General features: G+C 45.7%; 1 protein-coding gene across 6 annotated transcripts in view; it reads left to right on the top strand.

Moving 5' to 3' along the window:
* The first annotated feature begins 120 nt into the window (after nucleotides 1-120).
* The window catches only part of DNAJC16 (DnaJ heat shock protein family (Hsp40) member C16), a 46,053-nt gene continuing 28,638 nt past the window's right edge, over nucleotides 121-17,535 (top strand). Inside the window, exons 1-5 of one of the 6 annotated variants that reach the window (XM_047869577.1) lie at nucleotides 121-138; nucleotides 934-985; nucleotides 1,993-2,087; nucleotides 8,276-8,342; nucleotides 9,999-10,335. Coding sequence is in view for 5 of the 6 variants with exons in the window: in XM_047869572.1 (XP_047725528.1) it covers nucleotides 3,955-4,121; nucleotides 8,276-8,342; nucleotides 9,999-10,335 (571 nt within the window). In the remaining variant the exon portion in view is untranslated. Of the gene's footprint in view, nucleotides 139-933; nucleotides 986-1,501; nucleotides 1,684-1,877; nucleotides 1,911-1,978; nucleotides 2,088-3,936; nucleotides 4,122-8,275; nucleotides 8,343-9,998; nucleotides 10,336-17,535 lie in introns of those variants that run through there. The other 5 variants (XM_047869572.1, XM_047869574.1, XM_047869575.1 and 2 more) reach the window with 5 other exon arrangements.

Genomic DNA, 17,535 nt, shown 5'->3' with positions numbered 1-17,535 from the left:
CGCCCCAGGCCACCCACGGCACCACTTCCGCCTTGCGACTCCGCCTCCGCGCCCCGCACCGCCCCCCAAGACACACCCCGCAACGGGCACCGCGCCCAGGGCGCGCCCCTAGTCCAGGCAGCCAGCCCTAACCAAAAGGTATCCTCATTCCGCTTTTACAGAAACTCGGAGGGTGGGGGTTCGGGGGTAGGGGGCGGGGGCGGCCCCTGGGTAGTTCAGTCGGTTAAATGTGGTTAAGCGTCTGAATTTGGCTCAGGTCGTGATCTCACGGTTGGAGCCCCGCATGGGGCTCTCTGCTGTCAGCGCAGAGCCTGCGTGCGACCCTGTCTCCCTCTCTCTGCCCCTGCTCCACTAGCTGCTCGCTCTCTCTCTCTCTCTCTCTCTCTCTCTCTTAAATAAATAAATAAATAAATAAATAAATAAATAAATAAATCTAAACTTCAAAAAAAAAGCTCGGAGGGGGTTATATTGCTGGCAAGAGGGACACCCATGCCTGGGGCGATGGTCTGTCCAGCCCCATTCAACCCCCTCCCTGCCTCAGTGTCCTCTAGCCCCCCTTCCCGCCGGTAATAAAACCATAATTCTCCTGCCCCCGCCCGGTGCCCAGATCTCGTCGTTTGCCGTTCCAAACTCGCCTGTCTCATCCAACCAAGCCCACATTACACGGTCTTGAATCCCCTTCTTCCTTCCTTCCCACCCTAGCACCTCCCACAAAGAAAAAAAAAAAAAAAAAAAAAGGCAGAAATCTACTCTTCTGAACTCCCAGTTTGTACAGCTCACTTCCACCTTTCAGAAATAATTGCTCCTGTTTGCTGAACATTTGCTAAGTCCCAGCCATTGTGCCAGTCACTTTACATTGTGTTATCTCACTTATCCTTGACTACAGTCCTATCAAAGGAATACCAAAAACTATTCTTTTCCCCCATTTTACAGATGGGGGACGCTGGAGCTGGAGGAAGTGGTGTCTGTTCAAGGTCACAGAGTAGTAAGTGGCACAAGGCCGTTCAAGATTTAAACCTGAACCTGACTCAAGTCTACCTTAGAATCCATTCTCCTGAGCATCAAAACCTCAGCCCCATTTATTCACTTATTCCACAAATATTTATTGAGATCCTGCCTGCGCTGAGGTCTACACAGGCATCGAAAATATACAGTTGAACAAATCAGAAAGCCCTGCCCTTAGAAGCTTACATTCCAGTGGGAGGAGACAGACGATGAAAAATATAAAGAAAGAAAAGATACAGTGTGTCAGTGATAAATGAAAAGAGAATTCAATAAAAAACAGGGCGGTGGGGGGATAAGAAACCTCTTTCTTTATATCCCCAAGGATACGTATCTCATTGGCTCAATGAAAGTTTACCTCATTCATCTGTGTCTCCCCCTCCCTCCCCACCACACACACATCCGTTTCCCGAGCCGAGGGCAGTCCCTGGCACATTCTATGGCAGATCTCGCTTTGGTAAATAAGTTTAGGGGTCCTGGATTCTAGGCCTTGGGCAAGTCCCTGCCCCTCTCTGGGCCTCAATCTCCCCATCAGTTTATGGAGGAGTTGGACTAGAAAGGGTCCCTAAGGTCCCTTCCAACTCTGACGCTCTAGGATTCTATGAATAGGGTTAAAGAGAACAGGGACCAGCGATTGCTTCCCCACCCTGGCAACTGTTGCCAGACGAGGGCCATCTCCCGGTAAGTGTTGAAACACCTCCCTGGATCGGGGAGGTCTTGGGGGCATCCCATCATGCATCGCGACTTCGCCTCGCTAGGAGGCACGTTTTGTCCTCTTTGGTCACGATCATCCCTTTGGATCCAGCCAAAGAGCGGGCCGCGTTCCTATGGCAACCGCGCCAGGTCCACGCGCAGACGGCGGGTAGCAAGGGTCAAAACAGTTTCGCACAGTAGAAGCCCTCGACCAGGTCAGTCCGTGACTTCCGGGCGCCGAGCCTTTAAGTGTCACGTGACCCCCTCCACTCGTCCCCGCCCCTCTCCCCTCCCCAGGTCCCGGCTAGCGCTGGTGCGGACGGGAGGCTCCTGGCCCGGCGGACTGACTGGAGCACGGACGCTGCAGCCGGTTGGGCCGGTGCCCTTTCCCGGTAACTCCTTCCCGGCGTGACGCGCGGAGCCGCGGACGCGGCGGGGCCGGGCAGGCTCGGGGATTTCCCGTCAGTTCCTCCTCGTTCCCGGTTCCCCAGGGCCCGGGGGAAACCGGGAGCCGACAGGGCCGGGCCCAGGGCTCTCGGTGGGCGGCGGGGGAGGCGGTCGTCTCCTGGAGGGTTGCGACCTCCGGCGGGAGCTCAGACCTGGAGCGTGCCTCCTGGAGCCGCTGCCTGGTCTGGGGGATACTGCCCGCGGGCGGTAGCCTACCTGTTGGGCAGGTGATTTCCTGCCCCGACGCCGGCACAGTCGAGCTCGAGACTGTCAGCCAAAGAACTTAACAGCCCCCCCCCCCCCGCCTCTTGGGCCCCTCACTGGAGGCGACTGACACGGTGGAATAAGGCAGCGATTGCCCTGCGTGGTAGAAAAAAATAAGTACCCCTTTCTGACTGTCGACCCGGTGTTCAGTAAATCTTTACATACGTTTAACTCCCTTGCTGATCTTTTCAAGGTGGTATTATTCACCCTCCATTTATGAATGGCACTGAGGCTTAGCAAGTTTCAGTAACTTGCCCAAGGTCATAAAGTGGTAGAGGACGGATCCCGATGTGAGTCTGTTTCCAGAGCTTGTGTGCCTAACCAGTAGCTGTCTCCTCTTCCCGAGTTTTAGCGCTCTGTGCACGTTTTATAGGTTATATAGGTTGACTCCACAAGGAAGAAATGAATGTGTTTTCGGATTTGGCTCAGCATGCATGCAGTCCTAAAAGTTGGCCATCGTGTCAGTCAATTTTGTGATCACTCCTAGTGTTTAGACTTCCACTTGTCAAAATCCACCACTGTTACAGATTTGCCCACCTTAAGTAAGGTGTCACCTTAGACACTTGAACCTTAAAATGTTAGTAATTCATGTAAAGTCAGGATAAATATGACCCGTGAAAACTCACTGTATGATATCATAGAGTTCATAATTGTTGACCGTAAATGTCCGTGCAATACAGCACTACCTTGTTCATTAACCAGCCAGGATTATTTCCCAGCCCACAGTGAGTTCAGTTACCACCCTGACCAGATATGGATCTTTAACATTTGAAGATGCCTGGTCTACAGGCTTTGCCATTAATCTCCCTTCACGTGGAAAACTAAATTTTTTTCTCACCAGTTTTTCTCCTCTTAGGTCTCCATTTATAATAACCATATTGCTGATGGTTAAATTAAAGAGCATCCTCTCTGTTTTCGTGCTTCACTGGGTGTGGTGATAAAGACTAGAATTGGGGTACACAACGTCATAACAAGTTTTTTATTTTTTTAGAGTATCTCACTTCCCTGTTGGTACTTATTTAACCCCAAGAATGTCACAGCTATGTCATTTCACAGTTTCGCACTTGGTAATTCTTCTGATCTCTTGAATTTATTTAGCATGTACTCAGTGAAGTATTCTGAAGCCACGTATTTTTAAATTTAAAGTATTATTGTCAGCATAAGTGAACTAGTGTGTTTGAGATGTAGTTGCCTTGATTTTCCTATGAATGTTTTCCCACATTTGCTTTTATTTCTCCATCTCATTGATTTTTCAGTCATTTCTAGAGCCAACCTAATCCAAGGATTCTGGCAAGTTGCTGTTAAGTCTTACCGCTCACCTTTTCCCCTAGAATAGTTCTTATTTGTGATATTCAAAAACAGTAGTAAGATTGTCGATTTCAAAAGACATGGTCAAACAGCTCGACACCTTTCCTGCCAAACAGCTTTTGTTTGTTTTGTTTTTCATCTGTCTATCTTAGCCCTTTACCTCTAAAGCGAGACTGTCCAGGTTTCTACCGCCGAAACTTATTGCCTCTTCAATCATTTCAGCTCTGGAAAGGAAGAGAAATGGAAGTGAAAAAATTGAGCATTTCCTGGCAGTTCTTGATAGTTCTGGTTCTGGTCCTGCAAATTCTGTCTGCGTTGGATTTTGACCCATACAGAGTCCTAGGGGTCAGCCGAACAGCCAGTCAGGCTGATATTAAAAAGGCTTATAAGAAGCTCGCCCGGGAATGGTAGGTGAAACAAAGAAATAGCAGTTTAATATAAGCTAAGCAGTTGCATTAGGGGAATGCAGCCTAAATTATGGTTAGCTTTTATTTGTCTCTGTGTCTATGTTCAGTAAATCTATATCTGTCTAAAATATTTCATTTGGGAGAACTAATGTTCATGTTATTCTATAATTTTTTTTTAATTTTTTTTTAGTGATGAGATCCAAAGCCTGTATTGCTGTGAATGCTTTTGGCCTGAGGAATTACCCTAGATACTGCCAGCATATTTAATGTCAAAGTAGGAGGGAGCTTTAGTTTTAAAGTATATATGTCATCAGCAATGAATAAGCTAACCACCCCATGATGTTATTCATGAAGTAACCCTTTATGCTAAAGGGAAGACTCGCCAATCCTATTTTCTACATTATTAATTTTAAGCTTTCAAGAAAATTTAGACTAAGAGCTTTTTTGCTCTCAATTTTATAAGAATATTCAGGAGCCGAGTACATGGCTGTTAAGAATTACTCTACAGAAAAGTCATAATTCGGGGCGCCTGAGTGGCTCAGTGGGTTAAGCGTCCGACTTCAGCTCAGGTCATGACCTCACGGTCCGTGGGTTCGAGCCCCGTGTCGGGCTCTGTGCTGACAGCTCAGAGCCTGGAGCCTCCTTCGGATTCTGTGTCTCCCTCTCTCTCTCTCTGCCCCTCCCCCGCTCACTCTCGGTCTCTCAAAAAAATGAATAAACGTTAAAAAAAAATTGTAGAAAAGTCATAATTCTACGTAGGTAGGTTTTCTATATGCTAAAGAGTATACCAGTGTTTGTGAATTAGCAGGACAGCAATGAATTTAAAACTTACAGACAGGCATCATCAGTTTTTTCCACCAACACTTTGGACATGCCAAAGAGGTAGAGGTATTTGGATTATGTAGCTGGAGGGGCGCAGCAGGAGGGAAAGGACAGGAAGGGCACAGGTGACTAGAAGCTGGCAGAGCCAGTCGTAAATAATCAAAGACCGTTTGGGAATGGGAATCATGATTGTACATGCTAGGCTCTTACGAGGCTCCAACTAGCCTGCTGCATGGTAGGTTCCAGGTTCTATGCTTTTTTATCTTATATAAACCTGATCATCACCCTATGAGGGAGGATATTGCTGTCCCCCTTTTAACTGTGGGGAAATCTAGGCTCACTGTTATTAAGTCTTTATTGCCCCTGGGCTGCGTAGCTTGACCTTCTGTGCTAATAGATAGTTTATTGCTTTTTTTACTTTGTAATCACTTGCCCACGTGAGCAGAAGAATGAGTGGGTTAGGTTGGGGGGGGGGCGGGGCAGGAAGTTCTGCAGGAGCAAAGCTGCCACACGCAGATGACATTGCAGGCCGTGCATGACTCTGCCTGACACCGTTATTCTTCAGGGAAAGACCTCCGTTTTAAGCTGGTTGCAATCAAGGTAAAAGATAGTTTCAAATATGACGTTTTGAATACATATTTTAAACCAAACTCCTATCACAGGGAGTCCAGAATTAGATACTGAAAACACAATCTAATTATGTGTGGCCTCTTTCCAGGGACTCTCTTTACAGCAAAGTTGCCTTCCACATCATTTCAAACTCTTGCCTCTTTATATTTAAAGCAAAATATATAAGTCTGCAGTAAATTCATGAAGTAGCAACATTCTTTTGGACAGAGTATGGCCTTCGGCCACATTTTAAAAGCAGAAATGATCGCTTGAGTATGTGGGATTTGTTAAAATGGACAGCTTTGACGTTTCTGTCTTCCAGGGCTGAAAAGGGTGTTATGATATTAATTAAATGAGTCATATGCTCCTCTTCCTTAATTAGACTCTCTCTAGGAGTAATTCATCACCGTAGAAATATATAGAATATCATCCAGCGAAAGTCTAAAATTTTACTCCACCTGTGCGTGTTCACCGTGCTGTTACTTTTTGCCGTTTGGGCTCTGGCAGGGTTTTATCACTGGAATCACTTGTTTCATTTCATGATGGCTTCATACACGCTGAAAAGGACAGTGCTTCCCAGTTTGACTTTTCAGAGCAGTAGCAGGGGGGAGTGGTTAGTGGTTGACCTGGATTTGTAGGTTTCCTCTACTAGGTTTTACTACTAACTAATGTCTCTTCGGCTTCTCAAGAGCTTTCCCCTTCCTCGGTGAAACCATTTAAAGTTACTCTGTCTCTCAGGAAAACTGTGTTTCTCTCCTAATAATTAGGTTTTAACGTACGTTCTTTTCTTTTATCATCTTCATTGGCGATATAAACAACCCCACCCCAAGAAAAAGGCATCGTAAAATTTGATCCTAAGCAAATAGATATAACAGGGTCAGTCACTGGAACAGTAAAACGATTTGCCTAACCCTTCTCTATGTTACTTTTTCTCCCTTCATTTTTATTTCCTTAGAGGTGGCTCCACAGCCAGTCGATAGCAAGTGCAGTATTTTTCTTCACTTCCAGATTTACAGGACGAGTATCATACTGCAGTGGGTGAAATGTTTCCTATACACTGAAAATAGTACTGGGCAGTGCTTTCCCAGAGCTGGATTTATCCTTTTCTGAATGTTTGCAACCTCGTGGCAGCACCCCTCAGTTAGGAAGATAGTTCTCATGACCTGAAACTGTCTTGTGGCTTCCTCCCTGTTCCCGGGCCTTGGTTTTGTCTTCGTCAGGATCTGTGGTTTCGGCCCAGCTGCCCTCACAGCCCTCGCCTTGGCTCAGTCTCCTCAAAAGCCCCTTCCTATCCTTCAACACCGCCCTACCGAGTTCTGTACGTTAAATCTTCATTTGTGTGATTGCTTCATTTTATCTTTTCAGCCTTTAGCCTAAGTTTGAATATTTAAAACACTGGGGGGTTTTTTGGTTTTGGGGGTTTTTTGGTTTTTGTTTTTTGGGTTTTTTTGGTCATCCAGGAGCACGTTTTGGAACCACCATCTTGTTTCTTTAAGTCATACTATTTTCATGATAGCCCAGCTGAGATTCCTTTCCCACTGATATTCACACCACGAATTAAATAGTAAAGCAAGGAATAATGTCTAAATTTAATGGACAGCCGTTTGCAATTTATTTTTAGAGAAATCAGAATATGTGGTATAATTCATTCGAACATGTCCCGGCCAGAATAAGTTGACCAAGTTATAAAATTTCTTTATTCCAGTGTACTTGGTGCCGCTTTTAGTAGTCGTTTGCTTCCGGAAGAAGGAATGCTTCTCTTTCCTGAACCTTTGCTAGAGGAAACTTACTGGAAGTTAGCAGAAGTGATTATATAAAGAATACGCTGTGCAATAGGGCCTCTTAATAAAGAGAACATTGAAAAATCAGTTGGTAGCCAACACTGACTTAGGACTTCGGGAGCTCTAAGGAAGTGAAACCCAGCCCCCACTTGCCAGGACTTTAAATCCCCAAAGCTGAAATTGGCATGAACACAGGCAGATGATAGAATACTGAAAGACCACAAATGGATACAGTTAACTGCAAGCTGTGTGTAATAGCAAATGTTAGTTCTAATATTAGTTCAAATCGCTTTGCGTAAACTGTAGATTTTTCTCACCCCTTAAAACGTGGGGCCTGGAAACCATGATCCGTTTACGGGTGAAAGGCCATCTTAGGCAAAAAGGAACAAGCAGAGCAATAACGAAACTAAAATGCTCTCTCTTAAACGTCAGCAGCACAATGCCACTTGGAATATGGTTGTTATGAAACAAATTCACAGTGTGTCCTAGAAGCTATTTCCTATATCCTCCCGAGTTGTCCGAAGAAATACCTTCCTCGATGACATTCTAACGTGGGGATGAATTGCCGCCATCTTGGGAAGGGAAGTCGGTTCTGAGACCTCAGTGACATTAGCCTGGAGCCAGCTCCCAGCTCAGCAGTATTAGGAACAACGTAAAGGCATGTGCATAGCCCTCCTCTCCTCACTGGAATGTTCTAGTGCTCCCCGGTGTTGTGAAAATGTGCCCCACTGGAGTGCTTTTGGTAGAAACTGCCTGTTTCAAAGTTTCACTTAATTATTACGGTCATGCGAAGCAAGTGATTGCTTCTCCTGTGAATTTTTAAGAAACCGTCCTAACAAAATGGCCTTCCACCTGAGGTAGTGAACCGTGTGTACAAGATGTTAATTGACTGTGTGTAAAACATTAAATGCGTTCTCACTGCCTGCCCATTTGTGTTTTCAGGCATCCTGACAAAAACAAAGATCCTGGAGCAGAAGACAAGTTCATCCAAATTAGCAAGGCTTATGAGGTATCCTGTCAAACTTGTGATGCGTCCATTAGCTCTTATAAAATCTGCTTTAGGCGACCAGTTTTGTAAAGACCTCTCAGAAGGGGCACAGTCCCAATGCCCTTGACCCGGTTTCTAGATGATGGTAGAGAAAACTTATTTAGTTACATCCAATATGTTGAAATTGGTGCCTGAATACTTCAGCTCTTAAAAAAAAAAAAAAAAAAAAAAAAAAACTGGCTTATTTTAAAGGCTTTAATTGGAATTGTAGAGTTCTCAGAATTCCTAACTGTAGGTTTCTCTTTCCTTTGTAGAAACTTCTATTACATGGTCACTTTGACAGCACACATACTAGAACTTCTGTTAAAGAAAGATTGACTTCCCAATTTATTAAAGTGACACAAGGTTACAAATGCATTTAAACAGACTTTTTTCAACAATTTTCCAACATGTCCACTTAAGTAACTTGTTCTGGAATGTGCGTTAAAGATAAGTCCATGGCTTTATGGTTTGTGTAGGGTAATGCTCTTCAAGAGACAGTGCTTGGCTCATAGAATGGCACATCATCCGAAAACAGCCTCTTGAATTTTAGACTTCAGAATTAAGTAAAACAAAGTCAGCTAACGTCCGGGACACTGAGCTCAACCCTGTGGCTGCTTTTTGGTGTTCGCAGCTTTTCATATCTTGCTTTGAGTTATTCCAACTTAAGTGGCATAACCTAGTCAATTTTCTTGTCATCCAGCCCTGGTGATCAACAGTATGTTACGTTCTATTTGCTTTACTGATGTATTGAGTACTGTGATAACCCCAAATCTCTGAAGGCAGGACGAACATAAGTATCCAAATGACCGAAGTATTTCAGTCTTGACATATTTAATGTTTCTGTTGAAAGTAGGGTCTCCTATAGATCTACCCTGTGACCCAGCAATAGCGCTACTAGGCATTTACCCAAGGGATACAGGAGGGCTGATGCATAGGGGCACTTGTACCCCAATGTTTATAGCAGCACTTTCAACAATAGCCAAATTATGGAAAGAGCCTAAATGTCCATCAACTGACGAATGGATAAAGAAATTGTGGTTTGTATACACAATGGAATACTACTTGGCAATGAGAAAGAATGAAACCTGGCCCTTTGTAGCAACGTGGATGGAACTGGAGAGTGTTATGCTAAGTGAAATAAGTCCTACAGAGAAAGACAGATACCATATGTTTTCACTCTTATGTGGATCCTGAGAAATTTAACAGAAGTCCATGGTGGGGGGGGGAGGGGAAAAAAAGTTAGGGAGGGAGAGAGTCAAACCATAAGAGACTCTTAAAAACAGAATAAACAGTTGATGGGGGGGAAGGGGGGTGATGGGCATGGAGGAGGGCACCTGTTGGGATGAGCACTGGGTGTTGTATGCAGACCAGTTTGACAATAAATTTCATGTAATAAATAAGTAAATAAATAAATAACATATAAAATAAAATAATATCTTAGAAAAATTGGGAAAAAAAAGAAAGAAAGTAGAGTCTCCTGGTATGTTGCAGATTACGTTGAGAATATCTAACCATGTCGTAGCTCTCCATTCATTTTCTTCCTGTGTCTTCCATGCCGCTCACAGGAAAATCCTCTGGGTGAAACTTTCCCCACTTCTTAAATGTCTTATTTTTTTTTTCTTTCTTTCCTCACAGATCCTTTCCAACGAAGAAAAGAGATCGAATTACGATCACTACGGAGATGCCGGAGAGAACCAGGGCTACCAGAAGCAGCAGCAACGAGAGTATCGCTTCCGCCATTTCCATGAGAATTTTTACTTTGATGAGTCTTTTTTTCACTTCCCTTTTAATTCGGAGCGGCGGGACTCCATTGATGAAAAGTATTTATTGCACTTTTCACATTATGTGAACGAAGTGGTTCCAGATAGCTTCAAGAAACCCTACCTCATTAAGATCACCTCAGATTGGTGCTTCAGCTGCATCCACATCGAGCCCGTTTGGAAAGAAGTGGTTCAAGAACTGGAAGGACTGGGTAAGATAATTTTATTTGCTGGAAGATGTTTGTATGGGAGAAGGTGACCTTCGTATCTTGAATTATATAGGCTACCGGGGAAATGAAGCTGAGATTTCTCTCAAGTTCATGGTGACTGGTGTCTTCCAAGGACACGTTTTCAGAGCAGGGGAATGTACCAGCCACTTGCGTTTCCCATTACTAATTTGAAGCCTTATCCGTAGAGTCTCCTAACATCAAGCTGGGGGCCTAATATATAGGAGAAGCTTAAAAGCTATCAGTTGGACAAAGCAGCCCTAAAGCATCAATTTAGATGCCGGTGGGATTTGCAGGTTATTCTTCACACTGTGTGTGATTTCGTTCTTTTTTTTTTTTTTAATGTTTGTTTGTTTATTTATTTATTTATTTATTTATTTATTTTTCAACGTTTATTTATTTTTGGGACAGAGAGAGACAGAGCATGAATGGGGGAGGGGGCAGAGAGAGAGGGAGACACAGAATCGGAAACAGGCTCCAGGCTCTGAGCCATCAGCCCAGAGCCCGATGCGGGGCTCGAACTCACGGACCGCGAGATCGTGACCTGGCTGAAGTCGGACACTTAACCGACTGCGCCACCCAGGCGCCCCAATGTTTATTTATTTTTTGAGAGAGGGAGAAACAGAGTGTGAGCAGGGAGGGGCAGAGAGGGGGAGACACAGAATCCGAAGCAGGTTCCAGGCTCTGAGCTGTCAGCACAGAGCCCGATGCGGGGCTCGAACCCACAGGCTGTGAGATCATGACCTGTGCTGAAGTCAGACGCCTAACAGACTGAGCCACCCAGGCGCCCCTGTGATTTCGTTCTTTGATTTAGTTTACTGGAGCCGCCTTAACAGAATACCACAGAAACAACGGAAATTTATTTTCTTACAGTCCTCAAGGTTAGAAGTCCATGGTCAAGGTGTGGGCAGGTTTGGTTTTTTTCTGAGACCTCTCTCCTTGGCTTGCACACGGCCGCCCTCTCCATGCACAGTCACGTGGGCTTGCCTCTGTATGTGCACATTTCTGGTGTCTCTCTCTCTTCCTTTCATGTCCTAATCTCTTCTTATAAGGACACCAATGAAACTGGATTAGGGCCCACTTTAATGACCTAGTTTTAACGTAATTACTTCCATGAAGTTTCTGTCTAAGCGCAGTCACATACTAAAGTACTGGGGGTTAGGACTCCAACATATGGATTCTGGTAGGGGACACAGTTCACTCCGTAACACTAACGGTTATGGGTGACCACTCTTGATCACCGATGAGCCTTTCCTGTGTTCATAGTTACCACTTAGTGCCAGGAAAATGTCAACCATCCAGACAGGATATTTATTTTAATAACTTTTAAAAGTTGGAATTATTGAATTGCGCGTGTATGTTGTGTTTCATAGGCATTAGCAGACCTATTCTTGAGTAACTAAAAAAGGCCCAGCTCAAACACAGGGCCTGATTTCTCTGGAGAGAAAGTGCCACTAAAAGCCATCAGTTCACTTATTCTAAAGCAGAAATTATCTGCCTGTGGTTCAGAAGCACTCAGATTTGCCAGACGGCTTTCCTGAGATTGAATAAAGAAGTTCTTGGAGAAAGACAAGGAAATAAGTTTAACATAGTGTCATACATGTGGTGGGAAGTCAGTAGGTGCTTGCTCGTGGTGCATAATGAATGAACGAGAGGCTGACCTCAGCTGGAAGCCCCTGGACTGAACAGCTTCCTCGTCAAAAAAGCATAATTACGTTTCATGCCACCCCACTTGGTATACTGAAAGCTATTTCACCAGGAGCTGGCGTTCAGACCCACTAGCAGAACATAAGGCACTGCATAAGTCAGGGTGGTAATGCGTCTACACCAAAGTCAGATCAGGGCCAACATTACATTTTAAACATGTCAGGCAAATACACACAACGTGAGGTCGCGAAGCACAGCGTTTGGTGACCTGTGCTGCAGCCCTGGGCTTTGGAGTCAGGCCGGTGTTCAGATCTCAGCTCTGTCATTTACTATCTTGCTGCCCTTGGACAAATTCCCTAACCCAGGTTTCTTCATCTCCAAAGTGGATGTGATAATGTCAAACCAATAGGGTCGTGAAGAAGATTAGATGAAAAAAAAAAATTACACGAAGTGCCTGACATGGATCAAACACAAACATAAAGTGAGTCATAAAAATGAGTCAACCAGGTTTTCTGGTTTACCAAAGAAAAAAAAATTCAAGGCACCTATTTTATACATTTTTAAAAATCATTCTCAGCTATATTAGCCTACTTTCTTCAACTCACTGACTCCCAGGCACCGACTTTTGACTTACGTTTAGCTTAAGTCTTGAAAGGTAATTAGAAGTTGGATGGGCAGGAAACCGAAGAGTAACATTACAGGCAGAGAAACAAAGAGAGTCCACAGAAGAGCCAGTCGCAAGGTGTGACTCGGGTGTAGACGAGGGGAGGAAGGAGGAAGAGTATGCTGGGACGAGGTAGTAAGGAGCCTTAAAGTCCAGGCTCGAAAAGGGGACTTTCGGGGCGCCTGGGTGGCTCAGTCGGTTAAGCGTCCAACTCTCGATCTCAGAGTTGTGAGTTCACGCCCGGTGTTGGGCTTAAGGCTGGGTGTGGAGCCTACTTTAAAAAAAAAAAAAAAAGAAGACGACGAAGGAAAAGTGGACTTTATTTTACAGTATGTAATAAAGCCAAGGAACGCTGTCACATAGAGCTATGCTTTAATCCGATCTATGCTTTGGAAAGCTGTTAGAGCCGCGTGAAGGACAGACTGAAGAAAGTAAGAACAGAAGCTGGGAGAGGTCACTGGCCCCAGCGTGACAGCAACCACTGGCCCAGACTAGGACAGTGGGAACAGAGAGAGGTGGACAAGTGTAAGATATTTGAGAGGTAGGATCATGGAAGTCTGGAGGGACCTGGCTCCTGGAGACCCATCTGAATGTGAGGGGTGAGGAAAAAAGGGAGAGAGAGGGGGTCACAGTTGACTCTGCATTGACTTGAGCTACTGGATCGGCAGGGAAGAGCTGGATCTGAGTCGTCCTAAATAGTAGCTACCGTCTGGACATACTGTGCGCGATGACATGAAAATTACAATATTAGCTTCCGTTTATCGATAATTTACCATATGCCAAACACAGTTGTAAAAATCAACTCGTATTAAACGGCAGCCATTTGAAGCCGGTGCTGTTGTCATTCATCATTTTTCAGACACTTAGCTCATTTTTGGTAGCTTGTCAGGGTCTCACCGTTGGTGTTTGGCAGAGCTGGGATTGGAACCCAGGTAGGCTGGCCCTGTAGTCCTTGCATTGCGCCCCGTGCTGTCCTGTCTTCTAATGTCCTTAAATCTGTAGTGATTGAAGATCCTGCCATTCTTTCGGGTTGCCGTGCTGTATAATCGTGGTAAGTCAGGACTCAAGTGACAGGAATGGAAGAAGCGGAATTTAGATCCGTAGAAGTGACATTTACTGAGGGCTCAGTCCATTCCCCCGCTGTACCCCCCAAGTTCCCTGGAAGACGGGTTTGGCCTAATGTGTTAGATGAGTTTGGTTTGTAACCCATTTTTCCCCTTTGGAACGTTCACATTAGTCGCAGATTCCCAACAGGCCCCACTGGGTTACAGCTGGGTGAGCTGGGCACGACCATGAGATCTGTGGCCATTTCCCTGGCCGGGTGAGGCAGCACTACCCTCTAAGACAGGATAATGCCAAAAATTTTCTATTCTGAGTCAACAGGGAGATCAGCTGAGTGGTCTGGGGAAGCCGGGACCTTATGTCAGAATAACGTAAAAGGCCCGACTCGCCACGTGTGAACCTGCCCCCGGGGAGAAATGCTGCGGCCCTTCAGGTGGAGGCTCTGGTCACGCAGTGCGACAGCAACTAGCGTGCCAAAGCAGCCGGCATTCGTGGACAGCCGCGCCAAGGGGGAGGACCAGAAGTAGTCAGCACTACCCCTGCCCTTAGGGAGCTCGCTGTTTAGTTGAAGAGAAAATATGTACCCTGAGAATTCACACTTGACATTTGCAAGTACGGAATTACATTCGCAAGTGCAGAATAGTACAGCATTGCAGGAGTAAGCCGAGGAGAGACGGGATTCTCGTTCTCATTTCAGACTTTCTTCTTGATGAGCCAAGTACTATGTTAGACACGAATATAATAGCTTTTCTTGAGCCTTTTAGTTGTTTTCCACTATGCCAGGTGCTTTGTATGGATTATCTTTATCCCCAGAGCAACTCAGTTGAGGGAGAGACTATTATTAGCCCCATTTTCCAGATGAGGGCACTGAAGCCCAGGAAGGCTAACGAACTGATCGAGATCACACTATCCACAAGTGGCAGTGTGGGGACATGGACCCGGGAGCTCAACTCCAGGGGCCACTTTTACCTGCCGTGCTGCACAGCTTCAGAAATACGTCAAACGTGGCCTTTGCACCCGCACACCCAAATGGGAGACACACGTGAATTGTCACGGCGCACTGAGTGCCCCCCGGGGAGGCACAGACAGGGCTACCAGAGCGCCAGGGAGGTTGAGGGTCTTGAAATCAAATACCATTTTAGGGCGACCCGGTTGGAACCGTCGTGCAGAAATTCTTTCCCGTGACTTCTCAGGTTAAAAGAAGGAGTAAATGAATGAACGAACGATTCCTCTCTTTTAAGGAATTGCTAAGCGTGTAGCAGTTTCACGCTGTCTAGAAAAAGGATCTATCTAAATGCTGGCTTTTAAAAATCTGCTTTAGCTGCAGGTCCTCGATTTTGTTCCATTTCACATTGTTTGCGTCTTAGCAGTTATTTTATCGATGGGTTTGTGTTCAGTCGGAATTGCGGTGGCCTGTTCCTGCAGCTGGTTCTGTACGGTTGCTGAGGACGGATGCAAAACTTGAAGTAAAAGTGAATGTGTGTGTGCTGCAGAGGAGGAGGAGAAAGAAGTCCCCTCAAAGATGCAAACTACGTGTCTGGGATCATACGATGAAAGGTACAAGTGGTACCTCGAAACACGTGTGGCACAGACACGTTTAGCGCACAAAGAAGACTTCTTACAACCCCAGAGAGGGAAGAAAATGTCAGTGTTTTTGATTAGCCAGCTAGTCTGCAAACTAGCCAGAAACATCAATGCATATCAAAATCAAATAATGTTTCTGAAAGAGGCCACATCTGCTTTGCCTTTCTTTTAAATTCGCTACTCATGTTTGTTTGGATTTCGGGCATATCCGTCTGTCATCTCGCCAGGCTATGCTGAATCAAGATGAGAAAACGTGGTTACTCTTGCTTGCTGTTGGCCTGGCTGAGCTTGCGTTATGGACCCTGAACTTTGAAGGGTAGAACATCCAAAAGCAGAGGCGACCATGGCGACCGTGTTGTTCACTGTGACTCAGACCCTAAGTCACCACCAGTTCGTTGGTCATTTCCCAGCCTGAGTCTCCGCGACATCACAGCCCTGCCAGTTTTCTTACTCTTCCTTCCCAGCTTGGGTGGGGAGGTGGGGGGTGAGATCTGAATTCTTGTGTTTTTTTTTTTTTTTTTTTTGCGTTTATTCATTATTGAAAGAGAGAGAGAGAGAGAGAGCATGAGCAGGGGAGGGGCAGAGAGAGAGGGAGACACAGAATCCGAAGCAGGCTCCAGGCTCCGAGCTGTCGGCACAGACCCCCGATGCAGGGCTCGAATTCACAAACCGTGAGATCATGACCTGAGCCGAAGTCAGACACCCAACTGACTGAGCCACCCAGGCGCCCTAGATCTGAATTCTTATTCAATATCTTCTCAGGAGGAAAAATACCATGAATTGAAACACAAAATATTTATCATTCTTTATTCTTTTCTAGTCCTTATGCTAGTTAATCTATAGGAGAGAAGTAAAATACCTCCAGAATTTAGAAATGGGATTATGATGGTAAGAATTGAGGTCCTTTGTAGAAACGATCCAAGGAAATAGCCTTTATAAATCTGGAAACACTTGTATTTTTTTTAATGTTTATTTATTTAATTTGAAGGGGAGAGAGAGAGAGAAAGAGAGAGCATGAGCCGGGAAGGGTCAGAGAGAGAATCCCACGCAGGCTCTGCCCTGTCAGCACAGAGCCCAGCCCACCCAGGCCTCGATCTCATAAACCGTGAGACCATGACCTGAGCCGAAACCAAGAAGCAGATGCTTAACCAAACAGGCCACCCGGGGGCCCCCGAAACACTTACAGTTAATATGATTTATGTAAAGACTCGACGGTAATTTAAGTAAAAGAAATGAAACCTAATCACTTGTGTTCTATTTTAACTGGGAAAAAAGCCGTACTGATGGGAGTGCAGGAAAGGTGGGGGAAGGAGGGCGTGAAGAGCAAGGGTTGACGCGTTTATCGCACTCTGCAGGAGGAGACCTTCTCCTCGAGGCACCACACGGAGACGCACCCGCACAGAGACGGTCTCAGGCTTCACCGTGGTCGGGATGGAATAATACTTCATAAGAGCAGTTGTAATTAATTAGGGACCCGCTGTGTTCAAGGCTCTGGATTAGGTCATTTTTTCTTGTGTCATTTAGTCCTGACCGAACAACTTCCCTCCGTTTTACGAATGAGGAAACCGGGCAGGGGGGTTAAATGACTTGCCTCAAGTTACACAGCTCGTGGGGAGCAGAGCTGGGCCTTGAATCTGGATCTGACTGATTTTGAATTCACTGGTTTCTGTTTTAAAAATCGAGTACCTTCTGGGGCGCCTGGGTGGCTCAGTCAGTTGAGCGGCCGACTTCAGCTCAGGTCATGATCTCACGGCTCGTGAGTTCGAGCCCCGCGACAGACTCTGTGCTGACAGCTCAGAGCCTGGAGCCCGCTTCGGATGCTGTGTCTCCCCCTCTCTCTGCCCCTCCCCTGATGGCACTCTGTCTCTTTCTGTCTCTCAAAAATAAATAAAAGCATTTTTTAAACAATAAAAATCGAGTACCTAGTAAGTGCCAGGAACTGGAGGCAGCAGTAGACCAAATAAGCAAAAGTCCCTGTACTCATCGAGCTGTGTTCTAGTGACTGCACACAACTAAATGAAACCGAGTCCATCAAAGGGCAACGGTGTGGTGAGCAGGGCAGGTACTAGAGAAGGCCAGGGCGAGGTGACAGGCTGAAGCTGGCCAGACAGGACACGCCTTACTGAGGAGGCAACGCACAAGGGGTGTGACCGCGAGCTTCAGGGATACCTGGGGCAAGAGTAGAGGGAACAGCAAGCTCCGAAGATCTTTCCGGTTTCCCTTTGCTC

This window comes from Prionailurus viverrinus, chromosome C1 (assembly GCF_022837055.1).
Source record: "Prionailurus viverrinus isolate Anna chromosome C1, UM_Priviv_1.0, whole genome shotgun sequence".
NCBI classification, from domain to species: Eukaryota; Metazoa; Chordata; class Mammalia; order Carnivora; family Felidae; genus Prionailurus; species Prionailurus viverrinus.
Note: the sequence above shows the minus strand (reverse complement) of the source record. Positions and strands in the feature narration are given on the sequence as shown.